This window comes from Daucus carota, chromosome 6 (genome assembly GCF_001625215.2).
Source record: "Daucus carota subsp. sativus chromosome 6, DH1 v3.0, whole genome shotgun sequence".
Lineage (NCBI taxonomy): Eukaryota > Viridiplantae > Streptophyta > Magnoliopsida > Apiales > Apiaceae > Daucus > Daucus carota.
Window position 1 is genome coordinate 31,535,228 of NC_030386.2, and position 22,705 is coordinate 31,557,932.

Here is a 22,705-nt window from a genome sequence, read left to right on the forward strand (position 1 = left end):
ACCCTGCCCTTAAAGTAGAGAGGCTGTTTCCGTGAAGACCCCCGGCTTAATGCACAACAATAAATAAAATAGAGTGTGATACAATATAAACGTAATACCTTAGTCCATGTCCTTCTTCACACGGGATTTACCTTTACCCATGATTTTGTTACATGGGACTTACGTGTGACCCACAGTCCCACACGCAATGTTCTCCACCAATTGAATACTTATGTTAAATGAAACCAACACCCATGTGTCAGAAAAAGTTCATGATTTCTAAATAGTTCTATTTGTCGATGATAGGTCCATTGTTTGATCATTCAGAACTCCCCCAAAAAACATACGAGAACATCAATATGCAAGATTCAGAAAAAGTGCCTCATTCGCCAAAAAAAGGAAAAGAAAGTGCGCAATTAAATTAAATTGATGAAGTTTGTTAAAACGAAGGTTAACTATTTTATTATTTTTATACAATATAAATCAAAATAATCATTTTATGATAGGTTCTGGCAGTCAGACTTCGATCTTGCCTACTTAAAATTTTTTCCCTACAAAAAATATGGATGTAAAATTAATTAGAATTAATTATAAATTAGAAGAATATGGTACATTTGTTTTTAGAAATAATAACTATAAATTTTTATATTTTTTTAATATAACCAAACACACTTATACATTCATTTTATTTTTTTATAATCATCTATTTATTTTGATAAATTTTGAGTGCAAAGAGACTGGGCTGGATCGTCTTCTGAAAATTTGAAACAGGGTACGAAAACAATGGCCCACAATTTTGTAGTAAGAATTGAGCCGCAGTGAATCAACTTTGGGACCCTAACCCTAATCTCCCCAATTTGATTGTTTTCTTACATGGTAACAAAATCTAAGCTCTGCTGTAAAAACGGTGCACTTGTGTTACATTTCGTACTTCTTACCATCTTCTTTATAAACACAAGTACTCATAACCATTACACACACACATCATTTACGTAAACACAAGTACTGTAATTTCATGTGAATTGAGCTATGCAAGAAGACGACGAGTTCGGAGAATTGTACACCGACGTTCTCACCTCTTTTACGAGCTCGCCGTCTCTTTCGGTTCAAAAGGGCGTATCAGTTGAGAATGATCGTAAAGAAAATACTAGTTTTGATCAATTCAATAGTGGCGGTTCTAGTTCTCGTCCAGAATTGAACCGGGTTGGGTTGGATGAACCGGCTAGGGTTTTGGAGATTGATAGTAGTGGTAAGTTACGGGATGATAGGGTTTTAGGATTTGAGGATCCTAATTTGGTTGATGAATCGCTGATTCATGTTAGCGAGGGTGAAGATGGTGATCATGTTGTGATTGGTGATATGGTGATTGCTGGTTTGCCGATTCCGGGAGTAGGGGATGGGGGTGTTTTAGGTGATGATAATAGTGATTGGAGTGATAGTGATAGTGATGATGGATTGCAAATTTTGTTTGATGATTTCGATGCTGGGCAGATAGGTGACGGTGTGGAGGTTGATGAAAATGGAAATGTTATAGATACTGTGGATGAGGCTGCTGAGAGGAGGATGATGGAGGGCCAAGAGTGGTATGAAGATACTGGAATTCTTTATGGTGGATTTGATATGAGAGACGAGGACGGTGAGAGGAAGGAATTAGGGTATGGGGCGGTGAAAGGGAAAGAAGTGGTACAACCTCCGAATATTGGGGTTGGGTACAGTAATCAGTCCCATTCGCAGTTCAAGGTCAGTGATATTGTGCGTGCCGGTAACGTGTGTTCTTGAATGTAAATGTTGTGTAGTAAGGTTTTTTTTTTTGGTGGTGGTGGTGGTGGTATGAATTAGCTAGTTGTAGACCTGTAGGTTGTAAGGCTTTGTATAGGCTTAATGAAAGCGTGAGTATTCTGAAGTGAGAGGGGAAGTTCGAGTCATATTTGTATTTGTTTGATATATGTGATGAATGAAAGTTGTTGTTCTCTGATGGTCGTTTTTGTGTGCCAATGTATATATGTGGATGCTGAAACAAGCAAGGGCACTTGTGACATACATCTGGAATATCCCCTAAGCAAGAGAGCTTAAATATACGCTCCAAGTCTACTGTGCCCCAACAGAAATGATCATTTTTGGAAAAATAAGCATGAAGGCAGCTCCATGTATAGATTTTGCATGACAGATTAAGTAGTTTCTGGAACTGCATTATCATATTTTACCAATTAATGACCAGTTATGCCTATAATCAAACTTACCAGTCCGAAGTGAAACCTTTGACAGCTTGATCTGTGACCTCCATCCTGGTTGGCATGATGGGTGTTCTTGATACGGTTAGAGTCTCGATCAGACCCCTATAGGCTATAGGAGCTGGAGAAGTACTAATGGCAGCAAAACATACCAAAAGAAGTTCTGATAATTAATGAGATGGCATTTTCAAGACCTTGGATAACGGATGTTGTTGCCAATTTACAACTTTTTGTTTGTGTTTTATTAAGATATTATTCGTCTGTGCAAGTTTTAGAAGTAAGATTAATGATTGCACCAGTAATTAACTTATATTTTTCTCCTAGTAGATTGCATCAATCACAATATCTCTGAAAAGCTAATGAGATTTGTGCAATTGTTAGGACAGGGTAGAGATGAGATGCATACATTTTTTTATTAATAATAATTCGCCTATTTAAGAATCTTGTTATGTCTACATATTCACTTAGACTGCTGGCTGTGATGAGTGATCCAGTGCTTGGCAAATAACCTTAGCTTATTCCTTTGGGACGACTTGGCTATCTGGAAACCGTAAATGAATAGATTAATATAGAAAGTCTTATACTTTATTTTTGTTTTGTTGGAAGAATTCTGTTTGCACCAAATCGTATTTTTGTATATAATGAGTACAACATACCATATTCCTCATCTGCATGCTTTTTTATGAACTTTTGGCATTTCAATTTTGTAATTTCGCTTTGTTTATAATTTTCTATTTATAATTCTTTCTTTTCCTTGTTTATGCATTATAGGTAGAAGTAATATCAACCATCTTAAGTACAAGATGGTGTTTATGTCACTTAAAAATTGTAGTCTTGAAGATTTTTTTTATGTGATAGAAAAGAATGAACTAAGTATTGGACATCAACGGACTTTGTTGATATTCATATCTTAACACGTGTCTCTATTCAATCGTATATACTTATATCTGGTATAAATAGGAAATTTTGAGATCATTGTTGGCTTGTGAATGTAATCTATTTAGCTGGTGATATTTATCTCCATTTAATCTTATTGTCTATTGCTCTTTATTTTCGACAAATGTGTAGTTCATGAGGCCTGGTGCAGCTCCTTTAGGAGGTCTAGTTCGCCCCCCTCTCATTGTAGGACCTTCCCCTGGTCATGGCAGAGGTGAATACCGTCCAGCAGGATTGAAAAATGCTCCTACTATGCAAGAAGTTCATGGCATGCCAGCTTGGACCAACAATACACCACAACATGGTTTCAGTGGGGGATTGAATTTCACACTTCCATCTCACAAGTAATTTTCAATTCATTATTTCATATAGTTATGACTTATGGATTGATTATACTTCTTATCTGTGTCATTTTTGTTTGTTTTTTATTTTCTTGTGCCTTTTTTATTGTGTATATATAATTAGATCTGGTATTATACTCAATTATGATGTGTAAATTGCCTAGTAATATTATATATAAATAGATTGCACACTTGTTTAAATTTGTGTGACTCCTTTATTTTGTTTTGGCATCAGGACTGTATTTGAAGTTGACATTGATAGCTTCGAAGAAAAGCCTTGGAGACTCCCTGGTGTTGATATATCAGATTATTTCAACTTTGATCTCAATGAGGAAACCTGGAAAAATTATTGTAAACAGCTGGTTAGTTACTTCTTTGATCTCTAAATCGAAGTATCTTAGTAATTTTATTTTATATTAACGCGAGGGATTGATGCCTACAGTTAAATATGCAGGAACAACTCCGTGTGGAGGCAACCATGAAAAGCAAGATTCAAGTGTATGAAAGTGGGAGGACTGAGCAGGTACTGAAGTCATCTTGTCCCCGGACGAGTTATCTGCATTTTCCGGGTCACTTATTGTCCCCACTTAGAGTATCTGTTATATATAAAATTATTTATTTAACATACAAATATGTGTGGGTGTAAATATATATATATGGATATAAATTACATACTGATATTTATATACCTAGACAAATATAGAAAAACGTTTATACATCTGATTATATACACATCAACACGCATGTATATATATGTACATTAAAAGTGCTGCAACACGAGCACATTTTGAAGGCCGCCATTTAGTACTTATCCTGTTCAATTATGCTTATTTTCACACATTTGGACATTCACCACATATATACAAGCTATATATGTATTGAAAACTGCGGCGGACTAGTCTTTTTCTGAGGGTACCTGCCTTAGTCTTGTAGATTATCATAAATATTATGTTGGTAATAAAATAGGTAAATTAGGTTGTTTGGATTAGATCTGAATAAATCTTGAAATATATTGGTATAAATCCATCCTTTTCCTTTTTTAAAAACTGAAACACCTAGCCCTTTGTTGTCAGATTGAGTGCAATTAATTGTGGTATGCTCATATTGCCGTTAGATTTGGCAACTTTATACACGACATGAAAAGGACACGGAAATTTAGTGTTTTCATTATATATATATATTTTTAGTTTCGTGTACTTTTTGTGTTGTGTATTTTCGTGTATTGGATCGTGTATTTTCGTGTACACAAAAATTATGTGAAAAATGATGAAAAACGGAAGGATTGTGGTTGGGTTTCAGGTACATGAACCTATTTCATTTCGTGTTCGTGTTTGGGTTCCAGGTACACGACACGAAAGTACACGGCAAGAATTGCCAGGTCTAATTGCCGTCCCCAGATCTCACCTAGTAACCGATACCACATATATGTAACAGATTACGTAAATGGTCAGATTTGGAACTATTTAACAATGAATCATTTCACGTCATTAAACTCTATCCATTCACATCTTATGCATTTCTTAGGAAAAAACTACAATACATAATAATTACAGCGCACACTGGACTCCGATATGATATATATTAATATTTACATTTTGAACCGAAGATCCTAAGCAGCAAAAAATAATTGGATATACCCTTTGTGTCATTTCAGTAACAGTTTTCTTCTGATACTCTATTCTATGTATTGTGAAAGCTAGACAGTCATGAAAGAGTCTGATTTGAACAGGCATTCATTCGATGATATTTAAGTACTTGGTTTAATGGTTGGCTCATGGGCAGCCCATTTTCTGCTTCTGGTCATGTCGCCTAAAGACCAATAATTCCAAAATCTGATACTTTTCTAATTAATTTTCCCCCGGTTCCCTTCCCCCCAAAACAATGTTTCAGAATTATGATCCAGATATGCCTCCCGAGTTGGCAGCAGCTACAGGAATTCATAACATTTCAGCTAATAAAACAAATCTTGGAAAAGCAGAGATAGTGCATACTGATGTAGCTAAGGGATCAATGGGTGCACGGCCACAATTGGTATTTTCTATGTTTCAACTAGCATTTTTTATGACTCCTTTGACACGATCACATGATCAAAATATTCTGTCCATTCTTAGCTTTTGAGTTTGCTAACCCTGTACTAGTTACCTGCCACTTAAAGCTTATGTTCTTGCCATGGCTAAAAAATATCCATTTTTTATGATATTTACTCGAGGATTAAACAATCACATGTATTTATGACATGCTATTTTAAAACTGTGATATTGCCAGGGCTGAAAGTTATCACTTCATATGATTTCTATGCTATTCATTTATAAAGTGTGCTTGTGGCCTGCTGCAATAAGAAAAACAAAGAAAGAGTTTTAAGGCTAAACATGCACGCATTTGTTATATTGTAAGTTTCACACTGACTATTTCTTATGGCCTACTACCAGCAAACTGGAAGAGCAATTCCGGTGGAAATTGGTAATGGTGAAAGGCTCCCATCCATTGATACTCGTCCAATGAGAATCCGTGATTCAGATGCTATTATTGAGGTTAGTGGTTAATCCCGGTCTTTCTTTTTGTGTGTATGATTTGGGTAGCACTTGTTGCATTTGCATTACAAATGAACTGATGTTGCTTGGCAAACAGATTGTCTTGAAGGATTTCGTGGATGATGATACTGTCAATGGAAATGATATTACAGAACTTCCAGAGGATGACTCAAATGAGGGGTTAAGAGGAGGCCATGATAATAAAGAGGATGCTCCTATACAGAATACTTCTAGTCCTGCCGAGAAGAATTCTGTCTATACTGGTCCGCATCAGGATGAGAGGTATGTGGGATGGTACTCCTTTCATCTTTATAGAGTGAAATTGACTCATTAAAACATCTAATGTTTCTGATTGACGCTCCCGTTCAATTATTTGGCTGGCTTGGTCCACTTTGAGGTTTACCTAAAAATTACTTTGTGGTAAATAAACGTTTAAAGAAAATGACTTGTCTCTCATATCATAGCTTATTTCCTCATCAATACATCCAACGTCTCTCATCCTTTAAGATTTGCATCCTGTTAGTTCGCTTAAATACTACTCGTAAACTATCTATAAATCATGGAATCACCCAGTAACTCATGTACGGATGAACTTAAAATCATGGTTAAGTTAACTTTGAGAAGTCATTTTTTTCTAAAATCAGCAGAGGGCATATTATTTGCTTGTTTTCACTTGCCACTTTGCATTTGAGATAATTATTTCACACTATATATGTACATTCAGGGGCAAGAAAGGAAAAATTGGCAGATCCCCTAGTAATGGCAATAGTGGGAGTACAAGTGATAAAAGGCGTGTTCGCAATCAGAAGGACGAATCTACAGAAAGCGGTGAATTTAAACGTAGTCCTCATTCCTTGGCTTACCATACTAGGGAGTTTACTGGTGAGCAGTATTCCGAAGAAGAAGATGCTATACGGGACGACCATGCGGATGGAAGTTCTAAATTGAATAGGGTGGATGTTGATCTGAATATGGAGGATACTCATAAAGATGAATATTCGACTCAGTATTTAAAGAAGCAAAGAAAGAAGTTACGAAATGAACTGTCTTTGGAAGATGTTGACAACAGAGAGGGGTCAAAGGCTGCAAGAAGGAGCAAAGCAATATCTGGAAGCACCAGTGACTATTGGAATCTGCCATATGGCACTGAAGATGAAGTTGTCCAAGATGGAAGGTCTACGCGGATGAGAATTATGAGTAAAGTTAATGAGGGGGATCGCCGTGCCCCCAGTAAAGGCCGTGAAGAGAGGCAAGACATGGATAGACACCACATGGTAACTAAAGGGAGGGAGGACCTTTATTATCATAAAGAAAGGGATTCCAATCCAAGTTACCCAACCTACCACTCTCATACAAAATCTGATGTTATTGATCGAATGAAGGAGAGTGATAATTTTGGTGGATCTTGGTTGCGCAAAGATGAGGAATCACATGGCAGGACAAGATTTGACAACCCAAGAAAGCGGGTACACAGTACTGAAATGGGTAAGGTGAGAGAGATAGAGCCGATCAATTTTGATCAATATATGCTCAGGAAACAATTAGATAAAGGGAGTCGGACGGGAGGTTATCATGATAGATTTACAGGATCACGACACTGGGACAGACCTGATAATTCAAAGTCTCGAACTGATAGCTATGATGATCTCCATGGTAAGCAAAGGAAATATGATATCCACTCAAAGAGGGACCTTGGTGAAAAGGAAGAATTCCTGCATGTCCGTAGGGAAAGTACCAGTCATCAAAATAGAGAAAGGGATGATATCATGGAGCAGAGGAAGAGAGAGGATGATATAGCAAGAATCAGAAAAAATGACAAGCAATCCATGATGCACAAAGAAGGGAATAGGTTCCCTAGAAAGAGTGGGGATAGGCAGAGAGATGAGTGGCAAAGGCTTAAGCGGTCCCATGAAGAAACTCGATCTAAAAGAGAGAGAGCAGACGTGCGTGGAGTGAAAACTGGGCAAACTGGAGAAGAAAATTCACGTAGTAGTCATTCCAGAGTAATGGATGAGCGTAAAGCTTCTGACAGAGAATACCACCTAAAAGATCCAGGACACCGTAGTGAGCAATACAAGAGGAAGGATAAAGTGGAGACTGAAAACCTTTTACGTCTTAGGGTAAGTGAGGATATCTATTCACGGGAAACTCGTCCCAGGAACGATGAGAGAAGATTTAGACAGGAAAGACCGAGTGCTCTAAGTGATCGTGCTGTTGCTTCTGATCATCACCGAAAGCCTGAGAAAAAATATGAAGAGTACCCAAGGAAGAGCAAAGAGTCTGAGAAAGATTACAACTCTGTGGTACCCTCCAAGATAAACCGAGATGATCACCACAGTCAGATAAGCGATCAGGTATGTTACCTTCCTTAATACAATCATCTAACACTTCTGAGAGGATACACCTGCATATTATATTTAGTTATTGTTAAAAGAAGTAAAACCTATGAACGAAAAATTATCTTAGCTGTTGATTATTATTTGCTCAAGTCCTGATGATACAGAATCTGCGTGGAGATTTCTTTAACTGGTAGTAATACGTCTGTACTCTGTAGCTGGTAAATGTATCCATCTCTGTATATTAATATGAAACAAATTTCTTTTCCTTTCCAACTTGGAATAGCAATGCTGTATTAACGGACATCCCTTCGATCCTATCGGTGACTCAGTAATCAATATAGACCAAAAAGTAGTGGCACACATAAAGAAGCTTTATATTTTTATAAACGAACTTAATAAGTTAAATACTCAAATGAATTTATTCATCCCCTGGACTATCTCATTGATAAGTTTTTCCTTATGTAATAGAGATTGACACGTTGTACATATATAGAATCCAAAATAAATGTTTATATCTCACTGTTACGTGCAATACTTTTAAGGTTTCTCAGCCATCTCAGCACTTGAACTTTCTATACGTTTCGGTTTAAGCGCTTAAACCATCAGATTGTAATTTGAAGTCGGATATTGGAGACTAATAAGGACTAGCAATTACTGGTTCAGATATTCATGTATACAGATTATTTCATTATGAATTATTACACCACCTCTAAGAAGTTACAGTATAACCTTTTTGGAATCATGCTGTTCATTTTGCCCGAGTATTTTAGTTTATTGCTTTTTGACTTTGCCAAGTGGCGGAGTTGCTCAATTGGCAATTTTGTTTATGTTTTAGGTGAAGATGAAAGGCATGATTGAGCAAGGAAGTGGCGATCGGGTGATCCCTTTGTCTCATCAGTCCTCCATAAAGCGCAAAAAAGATGCTTCTGATGATGATGAACAGCATGAGTTCATGAGAGGTCATTCCAAATCAGAAAGATGGACTAGCCACAAGGAAAGGGATTTTAATGCTCTTACGAAATCATCTTCCTTGAATGTGAAAGATACTGATGAGCAAAAGAAGATTGGAACTTTGGCAGCTAATAAAGTACCTGACAAATCTCTCCGGGCGGTGGAAACAGGTCAGAATCCACCTTCTTTGGCCAGCGGAAGACATGCTGATGATCTGATGGACAAGGATGGCAAAGTGAAACCAAAGGAGGATAATCACTTGGAAGGTGTAGCGGAGCTGAAGAAGCGAAGTGAGCAGTTCAAGCTTCCAATGCCAAGCGAAAAGGAGGTCGGAGCAGTGAAAAAGATGGAAAACGAAGAGCTGCCTCCAGTCCAAACTGACCGCATGGAATTAGAGATTAAACAAGAATGACCTGCGAGGACTGGCAATAGTTGCCTGGTCTTAAGAAATATTTTCAGGGTGTATTGACTTGACTGTTTACAGGCTCGTGGACATGCTACAAGCCTAAGACCATCTCCGTGTATTTCTATTGTAGTTGGATGTTGTGTATACCAAAAATGTAACATAATGCTGGCCACTTGTGATGGCCCAGACACACAGGCAGAGTTGTTTGGTTAAAAACAACACTGCTATATAGGACATAACCAGCTTTTGAAAGACTAAATCCTTAGAAAGATTAAATTTACAGATATATCATATTAGGACCCTGTTTTGTGGTGCTGGTATTACTAGCATGCAACTCTTTTTGGGTACAAAGCAGTTCGATTTTAGAACTTATAATAACATTTGTCAAAATGACTCACTGTCCTGGTAAGCAAAAGACATCCACGTACCTCAATTTTATTATTTTTACATTAGATGAAGTATGAGTTCGTGAACCTTCACATCTCTACGTCTTATATTCAGTCCTAATGTTGAGTAAAATGAAATTTATATTCGTGAAGATTAGAAAAATTGTTTATAATTTTTATTCAAGATTCTAACATATAATTCTGAAAGGAATGTTTATCCATTTTTCTATCATTTTTTCTGTGATTTTTGTTCTCTAAAATTCAATTACTTTGGTTTTAACCTTCTTTATCCATAAAATATTTTTATATTTCCCATTTTATTCATTCTATTCCCATCAATGGGATGAGACATAAACTCAATATGTGACATTAGTAAAGTTGCATATAAGTAAAGGAAAGTTTATTTCTTTATCTCATCAATTATCTTTTTTATTTTAAATGGCTAAACTGGATAAAATTTATTTAAAATTTATATGTATATCATATAATTGATAAAATATGAAAGGGGCTATATCATCATAAAATATATCTAATTTATTTTAAAATATAATCTTTATATTTAAAAAAGATAAAAAAAAATAACTATCAATTTTTTGAGCAAAATTGATAATTAAAACATGGCAGCTAATTAGAACGAGACACGCCCACGACTTCAAAATTGTGATTTATAATTTAACGTGACTTAATGTGATAAACTCGAAATTGAAAATGTTCGTTTGACCAAATATGATTTATTAATAAATTATGAATTATCAAAAAATATAATAATAAAATAAAAATGATTATATGTAATTTGTGATTTATAAGTATTTTTTAATTTTTTTTAACAGAAATTAGATTACTGAAACTGAAAAACATATCTAAAATTAACTTTTATCTTTTCAATTTTTAATTATTATACAAAATATTTTTTTGACTTCAAGCACATGACTTTAAAATGCTCTTAATTATAACTTTTAACACATTCAATTTTATTATAAATTCTTTATATAATACATATAAAATGTGATTATAATATAAAATAATATAACATATATCCATTATAAACAATTTAACACGTAAAATTTGAATCGAAACTGGTTTTACAACAGAATAATTCTAGACGATTATTATTCAATTATAGAATCATGTTAAGATATTGCATAATTTTAATTTATTTTTTAAAATAAAAAGGTATAACTTCATTTTTAATTTAATAATCAAAATTGATAATTATATTTCATAAAAAAATAATATATGTATTATATGTAAAATTACAATGGTTACGGGCCTGACGGCAGATAAAACTCTTTGCGAAGTTAGTATTTAAATATTTTCTCATCTCATTTGCTTTACAAAATATACACACCCCGCAAAACCCTAGAAAATTTCAATTCAATTCAATCAATTACAATGACGAAAGGGAAATCCGAAGGCATCGAGCTTCTCTCCATGTACGCCGACGACGATGAAGACGACGTCGACGAACCACATCACCAACCTCACCTTAATGACGCCGTTTCGCCCCTACAGAACGACGCTCAAACTGTTAAAGATCGAGGCTTCAATCATGAATCATCTATCGGTAGCGAAAATGTCGGAGCTAGAGAGGGAGCTCCTCCTAATTTATCAGAGAATTTGACTCCGGTTGGTGAGACGACGACGCCGCGAGGAGTTGAGGTGGAGGTTAGTAGAAAGGAGAGGTTGACGATTGTCGATTACGGTCACGATGAGGCTGCATTGTCGCCCGAAGCTGAGGTGTGCTTCGGTTAACTTCTATTTATGTTTGTGTGTGTGTTTTGATAATTATTAGGACTGATTTGTTTTATTCCAGCAGTAATTTCAAGTTTTTGAAGTTTTTAATATAATTTTGTTTATGTTAAATATTTGATAAAATTGATGTGCGCTAGAACATCGAGTTGATGATGAATTGTTTGTTTTGTAGATTCAGTTATGATGTAAATGCATTTCACCTCGATTAATTAATATGTGAATGTCGGAGTAAGTAATACTGTGTATGTTTTGTAGTCAGAATTTATTGTAGGCAGTGCATTTTTTACCTCAATAAATTAATACTTGAATGTTGAGTAAATTATACTTTTATGCTTTGTAAGTTGTAGGTCAGGTTATAATGTAAAATTGCATATTTACCTTGAATAATTAATACTTGAATGTCGACTAAATAATACTGTGTATGTTTTGTAGGTAACAATTTTTTGATGTGTTAATTTACACATTATTATTTTGTTCTTTTTTATTATTACTATTATTATTTTTATATAACATATGCACATGCCGCAAAACCCTAGCAAATTCAATTCAATTATTCCATTGTGGCACCATTTAAGAAAGGAGAATCCATGTATGCCGACACTGATGACATCGAAGAACAACCACCACCAGATGTCAACAATGCCGTTTCGCAACCTACTAACCCTCAAACTGAGGTCGAAAACAGTTTCCCAGATACAGTTACCAAAGATAAAGTTTCTTAATCATGAATTATCTATTGTTAGTGAATTTATTAATTCATCTGTGTTTACCTTTTAGGGATTTCATTGAACACAAATTTATAAGTTTAAGCTTTTTTTAAAATATATTTCTACGTTTTTATAATATATTTTGTTCCTTGTTTGATATTTGATTTTTTGTGTGTGCGATTTTTTTTACTAAATATAGTTTTTCTTTGGTCTGTTATGTGTTTTCTATAATCAGTTATATTGACCGATACTGTTTAATTGCAGGAAGGAGAGATGGAAGGAACTGGTCGTGTTATGTTCGGAGCTGACCTTCACATGTCTAATGGTATGCTTGGCTAATTTATGGACTTTTATGATTACCTATCTTGATAATATTAAATTGCCGAATTCACATTCCACTTATTACTGTAGTCTTTTTTGACTTGACTTAAATCTTTAATGTCAAATTGTACTTATTAGTTACTCTAGCTTCCGACTAACATTAGCTTAGCTTAATTAGTAGATACTAAAAAGAAAAATCAATAGCTGGACTATGAAACTTTGTCTTGACTGTACTTTTGCAAAGTCGTTAATTTTGAGGTAACAAGTGTTTCACACAAATTGTTGATCTGTTCTTTGTCATCTCAAAGTTATTTACGAATATGTTTAATCTATATAAAGTAATTCTGCAGTTTGTTGGTGACTAGAACAACATTTGCTTGATTTAGGTGAGTATTCAGAGCAAGTAACACTAGGAACTGTGCGGGGCTTGACTCCAAGTACTCACGCAACTCCTCAATCATCTGGACAACATGATGATTCGCAGCCTGAGGCGATGGATTACACTGCAACTGCATTAGTGGATGTTCCAGAAAATGTTGAAGTTGGTCCTAAAGAGCCTGAAGATGCTGCTTTGGATGCATTCCTTCCACCACTACCGAAGTCCAAATGCTCTGACGAACTGCAAGTTGGTGCTTCTTACTAGTTTGTTTTTTCGATAACAAGTTGTGCATTTTACTGAAAAGTATAAATGTCTGAATTTAATTTTTTGGGGAAGGTAGATTATGGTCTTGTTTGGGAATTAGCTGTTAGCGGTTAGGTGTTAGCGGATTAAATTAGATGTTTTGACTAGCGGATTGAAATAGATGTTTTGACTAGCGGATTGAATCAGCTGTTTCTCGTAAAATTGTTTGGTAAATAGCTGATTGATTAGCTTTTTCTGACACAAACCAGAACCTCTAATCCAAAAAGCTGCTCAAATTAGCTTTTTCAAAATTAGCTTTTTGGGTCCAAAGCTCTATTTCAATCCGCTGACTACCAAACACTTATATTAGCGGATTCTAGTGGTCAAACCTGTAAACCACCCCAAACCTCTAATTTTATCTCAAACCTCAAACTTTCAAACATGCCCTATGATATATGCCATTTTAGTTTCTAGGAAATTACATTGAAAGTGTTGAAGTGTGTGGCATATAATAAGATATAAGAATGATCGTGAATTTAGTACATATCGGGATGTAAAACTGTAACATTTGAAGTTTCGTAAATTTGTAATTTTGCTGTTTCCCCTTTCTTTTGTTTCCCTTGTATTAATCAGCGTTTACGAAGTTTAATCACTGGCCATCTTAATTTCCAGGAAATTACATTGAAAGTGTTGAAGTGTATTGCATATAATAAGATAAAAGAGTGATCGTGAATTTAGTACATATCGCAATGTAAAACTGTAATTTTTGAAGTTTCGTAAATTAGTGATTTTGTTGTTTCCCATTTCTTTTGTTTCCCTTATTAATCAGCTTTTACGAAGTTTAATCACTGGCTTACTGGCAACATTGTCCTGTGTTGATAAATGCTATGGAATTATAGTGAAGTCAGTTAAGTTTTACAGAATTTCGGCTGTAGTGATTCCCCATTAATAGTTATCTGATGTCAGGTCTTATGTGAAATACCAGCAATGTAGTCTTGTTGGATTAAAAGCAGGAATCTACTGGACAATTTTCCACGTGACTTTCATAGTTTTTTCTGTATTATTTAAGCACATGTAAATTTTCATAATATGGCCATGTCTTCGTCATTACCCTTTTATCATAAATTTTTCTTAACTTCTATATTTATTTGTTGGTATATTGGTTATATGTAATCAATCTCACAAATTCCATAATTTGACATGTTCACTAGGAAAAAATTGTGAAATTCCTTACACTGAAGAAGACAACTGGAAGAAGCTATAATGCGGAAGTTCGTAACAGAAAGGAATATCGTAATCCTGATTTCTTGCTGCATGCAGTGACATATCAAGATATTGATCAGATAGGAACATGCTTCAGTAAAGATGTATTCGATCCTCATGGATATGACAAAAGTGACTTCTATGATGAAATAGGTCACTATCCATTCCTTTTACTCCCCTTTCCCTTTCTTTTTTATTTGTCCACTGTGTATCTGTTTCTTCTATCAGGTAAGTCTGTCTTTCTTATTGTCTATGTCAACTTCTGAGTTTGTGATTGCTTGAAATACACTTGTTTCAGCTTTTTTTTAAAGTTACAAGTTGTTAATTGAGCTCGTTGGCCTACATAGTTACAAGTTGTTTAGATTGGGCTGATTGTGAAATTGAATATTGTTCTTTATTAATTATAATATTTTTTTTAAATTTAATTTTGTTTTAAACTAACTTTGATGGATGTAAGAAATATAGGTACACAAATTACTGAAAGCAGTTCTATCATGTCTGTTTTTGGTGCAGAGGCTGATATGAAGCGTGAGATGGAGAGGAAAGAGCAAGAAAAAAAGAAGAGTCAGAAAATTGAATATATTTCTGGAGGAACACAAGGCGGAACACTTCCGACACCAAAAGTTAACTTGCCTGTTCCAGGTCTAGTAGCCATCCTATTCCTGGCATCATTGAGATATATAAATATATACTGAGATGCCCTCTAGTTATATCACCTCCTCGTCAGTATACCTTTTCTGGTATTGTCAAGAAGTCAACTAATTTCCAGATTTTGTTTGCTTGCTATATGTATCTACAGGTGTATCATCTGGGTCAGGAGGTGGGTTGCTTTCAGTTCCTGCTGCAGTTGATTCTGTAGTGCGGGAGGGTAGGCCTAACAAGAAGTCAAAGTGGGACAAGGTTTTTGATGATTTATGTATTATAACATCTAGCCTTTTTCATTAAATTTGCTGTTGTATATCCTAATAAAGAGAGTTATAATTTTTTGTTCAGGTTGATGGTGATAGAAGGAACCCTTTGCCAACTGGAGGGGCGGATTTTTTGTCTGCAACACTTCTATCTGCTGCTAATGCTGGTACCGGATATTCTGCATTTGCGTAAGTTTAACATGCACCAATATCAAACGAATGTCTTTAATTATTTGATTGCAGATTTATATGTTTCAATGTAACGTCTTTAATTATTTGATTTATCTGTTTTCTCTTTTCCAGACCACAACTGAAATATTGTCTAGTTAAAATTTGAAGTACTCTAGTAATGTCCACATTGTGACCATGTCATTTTAATAGTTTTTGCACTTAGGATATATAACCAGAGTCCTACTCGAGTAGAAACGACTAAATAGTAACTAAAATAGAAACCAATGCTCTTAAGGAGGATGGGCAGGGTTGTGGGCCCCAGGGATGGACACCGAGATGGTTCTGGGCAGCGCATAGTAGGGTCGGGGTAGGGCCAACTGTGGGCTCTTTGGCCTCTGTCTGGGCCTATCTGGAGCATTGGTGAGGCTCTAGTGGGCCGGGTGGACGGTGTGTGATGTCATATATACGGGGCAGTTTCTCTTGATTTTTATTTGAGGTTTCTATTTAGTTGTTTCTACTTGAGCCCTTGCCTACATAACTAAATGCATATAATAGATCCAATCTCTTTCTTTCTTGCCTCAGTGTCATTGTTTAAGGAGCGGATTTGAACTTTTAGAAACAAACTTTACTGTTTTAATTAAGATTTTTAAAAAAATAAACTTTCAATAGTTAAAATTGTAAGTGATGATTAAATTGATGTGACTTTGTTAACTTCATCCATTTTTTTTTTTGGCAATATCGTCAGTAGTTATTACTGTCAGATTATACAAGTGTCTAAGGAACAATTGCATTGGTGTACACTGTTAGAGAGCATGCTTATTGCTTTGCCATAAAAAAAGATTTCTAGACTTTCTAGGATGAATAATAATTATTGTTAAGTTAACCTTTAACAATGCTGGCTCTTAAGGATGACTAATAATTTGAGCTTATTGCACTTTGTAACCCCAGACTTTGGCTCATTAGCAAATCTGACCCCACACTTTGAAACGTGAAAGTTTGTAACCCTAAGTTTCAATTAGCTTTCGGTTTGTAACCCTGGCCCACACATCCGTTAAAAACAGTCGTTAACTTTAATTGTTTGAGAGGTAACAGTGTGTATATTAGTTCTAACGGCCACTTTACCCTCTGTGACCCCTCAAAGTTTATGTATTATATTTTAGAATTATTCCTGAACACACACAATGATGTAAAAAAATTTAAAATAAATTTTAAATTATGTAACTTATTTTAAATGATGAGAAATTATTTATTTTAACATAAACGATGTAACTTTTATAAAAAAATTTAAGATAAATACATATTTAAAAATTTATATTAAATTTTTTTACGTCGTTGTGTGTGTTCACTGTTCAGAAATAATTTTAAGATATAATACATAAACTTTGAGAGGTCACAGGGGGTAAAATAGTTGTTAGAAACTAATATGCACACTGTTACCTCTCAAACAGGTAAAGTTAACGCTTGTTTTTAACGGATGTGTGGGCCGGGGTTATAAACTGAAAACTAATTGAAACTTAGGGTTACAAACTACCACGTTTCAAAGTGTGGGTTCTGATTTGCTAATGAGCCAAAGTCCGAGGTTACAAAGTGCAATAAGCTCTAATAATTTTAACCTTTAACAATGCGGGCTTCTAAGGAAAAATAATAATTTAAACCTTTAACATTCTCATGTCCTTTTAAGTTGTCACCGTCTGACTGGCACTGATGCATAATGGTGGCCAGCCAAATATTACCTCGCGTATTTCGTGTAATAGTTACAATGTGGTTAAGGGTTGATGGATCACCTTATTTTACTAGTACTAGGTGTTTTTCTGTTAAAATGTGTTGCACATACTGTATGGCTCAGATATTGTCCTATATACTCTTTGCTTATATTCCGGTCTTACTGTCAAAAACTTATACAGGCAACAAAGACGGCGTGAGGCAGAGGTGAGAAAGTCCAGTGACAGGAAATTAGAGAGGAGAACTTGATAAAATTGCTTGGTAGAAAGTGCCTGAGGGCCTCTTTTACAGACACAGAAAACATTAGAGCGTTCATTGTTCATGGCGTGGCCATCGTTCAGGATTGTCAAGGTCTTGGGTTCATATGGCTTCTCAATCTTGCTGCACAGAGAGAGGAGGGCGAGTCTGCGACACTAGTGTAGTGTAACTGAGTCATCCTATATTGTGCTTGAGCTGCCTCTTAATAGTTCAAGTGCAAAATCAATAGCACTTGAAACAAGTATTTGACAATAAAACTGTGCGAGAGTTACATAATTGCGTGACTAACAACCATAGTAACTGAAGCCTTTTTCATCAACAGTACTTATAATCATCGACTTCAAGAAACTAATGGTGCATTAAAATAAATATAGGACATTAAAACTAACAGTTGAATATGATGTCATAACAAGAATAAATGCCTCCCGGATTCGAGTTGGACAAAGTTCATTTACATCATAGATGACTATTCTTTTTTTTTTTTTGAAATATAAGTCGCTTGACTTTTTTGCACGAATTTTTAAGTCTTTTGACCGCATGCTAAAAATGATCAGGCTTAAGTAATTTACAAAAAAGAAGTCATATGATCACAATATTCTTTTTAAACTTCAGAAAGACAGAAACTAATAATACCACCTGGAAAATTGACAGGTTTCAGTATTTGTGAGCAACTCCAACAAGCTCAAGAACTGCAAATTGTTCTCCATCATTCCTCAAGCAATCTATATTCTTTTTCAGGATCATGAATTGACAAATTTGAAAGTCAACATAATATCAACATTACAGCACAAGTAATTGTCCCCAAAAGGCACATCATGGGTATGGCCGTATGGGAATTAGGGGTGATCGCGGTGCGGGCGGTGCGGTTTTTCACGAAAACCGCGAACCAAACCGCGCATGCGGTTTGGTTAAAAACTCAAACCGCAACCGCACCACGCTAGCATAAAAACCGCGTAAACCGCACCACAAAAATGCGGTGCGGTTTGTGCGGTTTGTATGCTTAAGAATCAATATTTTTAGTTGAAGTTAGAAATAAAATTTAAATATACAATAATTAAAATCTTTTCTTGTAATGAATTTATATGATATTTATCATTTAAGAGCTACAACAACTACTAAAATAATACAAACAAAAGTGTAAATATGATAATAAATATGAATACTAATAGACATATTATAATAATATAATCATTTCATTCAAATTTGATATAATAGTAATGAGAGATCGATAAGTTAATTATTAACTATTATTTGAAGAGATTTAACGAATATATATAACATAATTATACATAATATATATATGAATATAATATAATTTTATTTGACAATAACTAATATATTTATATATATATATATATATATATATATATATAGAGTAAGGTTCGAGGGAGAACCTTACTATCAAGAGAACCGAGAGAACTCCCTTGATGCCGTTCAGAATATATTTATTACCATTTTTAAATTCAATCAGAATATATCCAAATCTAATATCAACAGGGGCAATTTCGGACAAAATATTTTCATATCTTTTATGTTTGGTATTTTCCACATCTCAAGCTGTAAAGTAAATAATGTAAATTATTATAGAATCTGGAATCCAAATCTTGTAGTTTAAAAATATCTTCTATTTTTGGTATTTTTGACAACTCCTATCAATCATCAACTTAAATCAATTTCCATATTTTTGTGTATATCTAGTCGCAATTCACAGATAACCTTAAGATATTTTAAATTATTTTAAATCAAAATCTACCTTATTTAAAAAGAACACATAACAAAATATCGTATATTATATGTAAATAATTAAAGAAACATCTAGTAAAACTTTTAGTAGAATCTTAATGTATCTATTAAATAAACTTAATCAAATATTTGATTTATCTTACCCCTAAAATTTTTAGGAGAATCTTAAAGTATTTATTAAAAATTCAATCATATAATAAAAAAAAAGTTATATTAAGTTTTATATTGTTAATAGAACTTTTATTACAATATTAATAAAATAACTAAAAAAAACTCTAATACACATAAACTATACTAAAAATCTTTCATTATATAAAAATTTGAATGCATCAATTTGTAGAATCTTCATTAACATGTTACTAAATGATTTTGGAATAGTAGAATCTTCATATTTATTAACATTTCTAATATGTAGAAATTAAAATTAAAAAAATATATTTAATATTAAAATAGTAGAATTATCAGTGAAACACTCAAAAGAATCTTAATACCATCAATGTGACACTCAGTGCAGTATCAATAAAATTTTTACTAGAATCTAATACATAATAGAAATATATCATAAATCTTGATTATCAATATAGAAAGTTTAATACATTAATAAGTAGAATTTTCATTAATGTATCTCTAAATGATTTTAATTTAAATTAAATTTTATTGGAGGAGATCACGTAACAAAACTACTTACATCACCAAAAAACGAAACACCTAATAAAAATTTTAGTAGAATCTTAATGTACTTGTTAAAATACATCTCATCACATGATCTAAAAAATTCTATCGATTTCTGTATTGTTAATGAACCCTTATTACAATTTTAATATTGTTATTAAAAATTTCTAATGCATAATAATAATATATTAAAGCTCTTACTAGGTGTTCGAATGTGTTTTATCAGATAATTAAAAAAAATATTAAATATGCTCCAAAGTGCTTAAATGTGTTTTACTAAATATTAATGAATTCTTCTCTAACAAAAATATTTTATTAAAATTCCCGTAAGTCTTTTATTAATATAAATTAATTAGTATATTTTCTATTATCATTGTATCTAAAATTTAAAATTTAATGCATTAGTTAGTAGAATCTTGATTAAGGTTTTATTGAAATCAGTTTTATGAAATAAAATTATATGTTATGTAAAAAGAACATATAATAAAATCAAATTTTATATATGAATGACTTACGAACAAACTTAAAAATTTTCTATAAAATCTTGACGTAGGTGGGGAATCATATATTTGAAATTAATTTAATATAAATAGATTTAATATTAAAATAATAGAATCCTAATAATATTAGTGAAACACTCAGTAGAATCTTAATAGAAATGAAAAAAGAATAAATATATCTAATATTATAATGATAGAAATATTATATTATTAGTTAAACACTTAATATATACTTAATATAATTAATGTGAGATTTAGTAGAATATCAATAAAATTTTTAATAAAATCTTAATGTATTTGTTAAATAAACTTAAACACATTTAAAAAGTTATAATAAATTTTATATTGTTAGTAAAATCCTTATAACAATTTTAAAAAAAATATTAAAAATCTCTAATACATAATAAAAATGTATTTAATATCTTGGTTGTCATTCTATAAAAAATTTAATACATTAATCAATAGAATCTTCATTAATGTACCACTAAATTATTTTAAATTAAATTCTATTTTGTTTGAAAAGAACACATAATAAATTTATATGTTAAATATGACCAACTAACGAAACACTTCATAAAAGGATTAGTGGAATCTTAATATACCTATTACGTAGACTTGATCATGTAATTTATATTAACTTTTATATTGTTAGTTGAACACTTATTATAATTTTAATAATATTATATAAAAAATGTTTGACACACAATAATATTATGTTGAAAAATATCTTGCTAGGTGTTCTAATATGTTAAATCAAATATGTTAAATCTGATAATAAAAAAAATTCTATTAACTATGTTCCAAAGTGTTTAGATGCCTTTTAAAAATATTAATTAAGTATTCTATAATAAAGAATATTTTAATTATATTCTCTTAAGTTTTTTATATATTTAAATTAAGTATTTTTAATTTGCGTTATATAGAAAATTTAATGCGTAGAATCGTAATTAATGTATCATTAAAATTAGTTTTATGAAATTAAAATTTACTTTAAAAAACACATAAGAAAATCATATTATAGATAGATATACATATGATCGACGAACGGAACACCTCATATTTTTTTTATATAAAATATTAATATAGTGAGGGAATTATATAATAGAATATAATAGAGAATAAAAATATCTTTTTAGAATTATTATTGTGAAAATTTTATCAATTAAGATTCTGTAAAATATTTTTTAGAATGTCTTTTAGATTGTTCTAGATTCTAGAAAAATAATTTTTAGATATTCTTGTTGAAGATTCTCTAGAGTGTTTGGATATTACATAAATTAAGATGCTCTAAAGTGTCTTTTATTGAAGATTCTCTACAGTGTTTCAATTATTTTTTTAATTATGATTCTCTAATACTTTTTTGTTGAAGATTTTCTAGAGTTTGGATATTTTATAAAATAAGATTCCACAAAATATTTCATATAGTTTAATGCTAATTCAATATGCAAAAAATATGCAAATAGTTTCCAAACATAATCAGCACCTATCGAGGTGTTTGATTGATTTATGGAGTTGTTTGACTGATTTTTCAGTGTTAAGAATATTTGCTTAATATTTCCCGTGAAATGGAACCCTTGTGCAATTAATATAAGTTTTCCATATTAAAAACTCTTAATTTAACATTTGTTAGGATTTGACAATCTGATCAATGGTGGATATTCTCTGGTTCTAAGAAAAGATATTCTGGGATTTCTATAAACCTCGAACAGAATATTAACATATTTTATATATGCATAATAGAATCTTGACAAAAAATTTACAAACTTGCTAGAATCATGACTTTTAAATATTTAGAATTGTCAAGAGAATATTAAGAAGAATAGTATAGAATTGTTAAGAGAACACTGAGAAGATGAGTATAGATAAAATCCTAGAGACGAATGGAACCCCTAACAAAAAAATTCACAGAATCTTAGAGTATAATATGACTTTGGGAGTTGTAGGATTAGAATTTTTTTTATGAATT

At 32.7% G+C, this 22,705-nt stretch overlaps 2 protein-coding genes across 2 annotated transcripts; both read left to right on the forward strand.

The window, feature by feature from the left end:
- The first annotated feature begins 752 nt into the window (after positions 1-752).
- LOC108226240 (FIP1[V]-like protein) lies at positions 753-10,000 on the forward strand. Its single transcript, XM_064080181.1, is given in 9 exon segments — positions 753-1,755; positions 3,279-3,490; positions 3,723-3,849; positions 3,942-4,010; positions 5,378-5,518; positions 5,917-6,018; positions 6,116-6,300; positions 6,743-8,372; positions 9,193-10,000. Coding segments are annotated over 9 exon segments (3,798 nt in total). The 5' UTR covers positions 753-1,008; the 3' UTR covers positions 9,778-10,000.
- Positions 10,001-11,395: 1,395 nt separating this feature from the next.
- Positions 11,396-18,100, forward strand: LOC108224622 (uncharacterized). Its single transcript, XM_017399295.2, has 8 exons — positions 11,396-11,837; positions 12,824-12,884; positions 13,267-13,505; positions 14,714-14,918; positions 15,279-15,407; positions 15,565-15,665; positions 15,759-15,862; positions 17,749-18,100. The coding sequence occupies exons 1-8, from the start codon at positions 11,493-11,495 to the stop codon at positions 17,813-17,815; spliced, it is 1,251 nt and encodes a 416-aa protein (XP_017254784.2). The 5' UTR covers positions 11,396-11,492; the 3' UTR covers positions 17,816-18,100.
- The last annotated feature ends 4,605 nt before the right edge of the window (positions 18,101-22,705 follow it).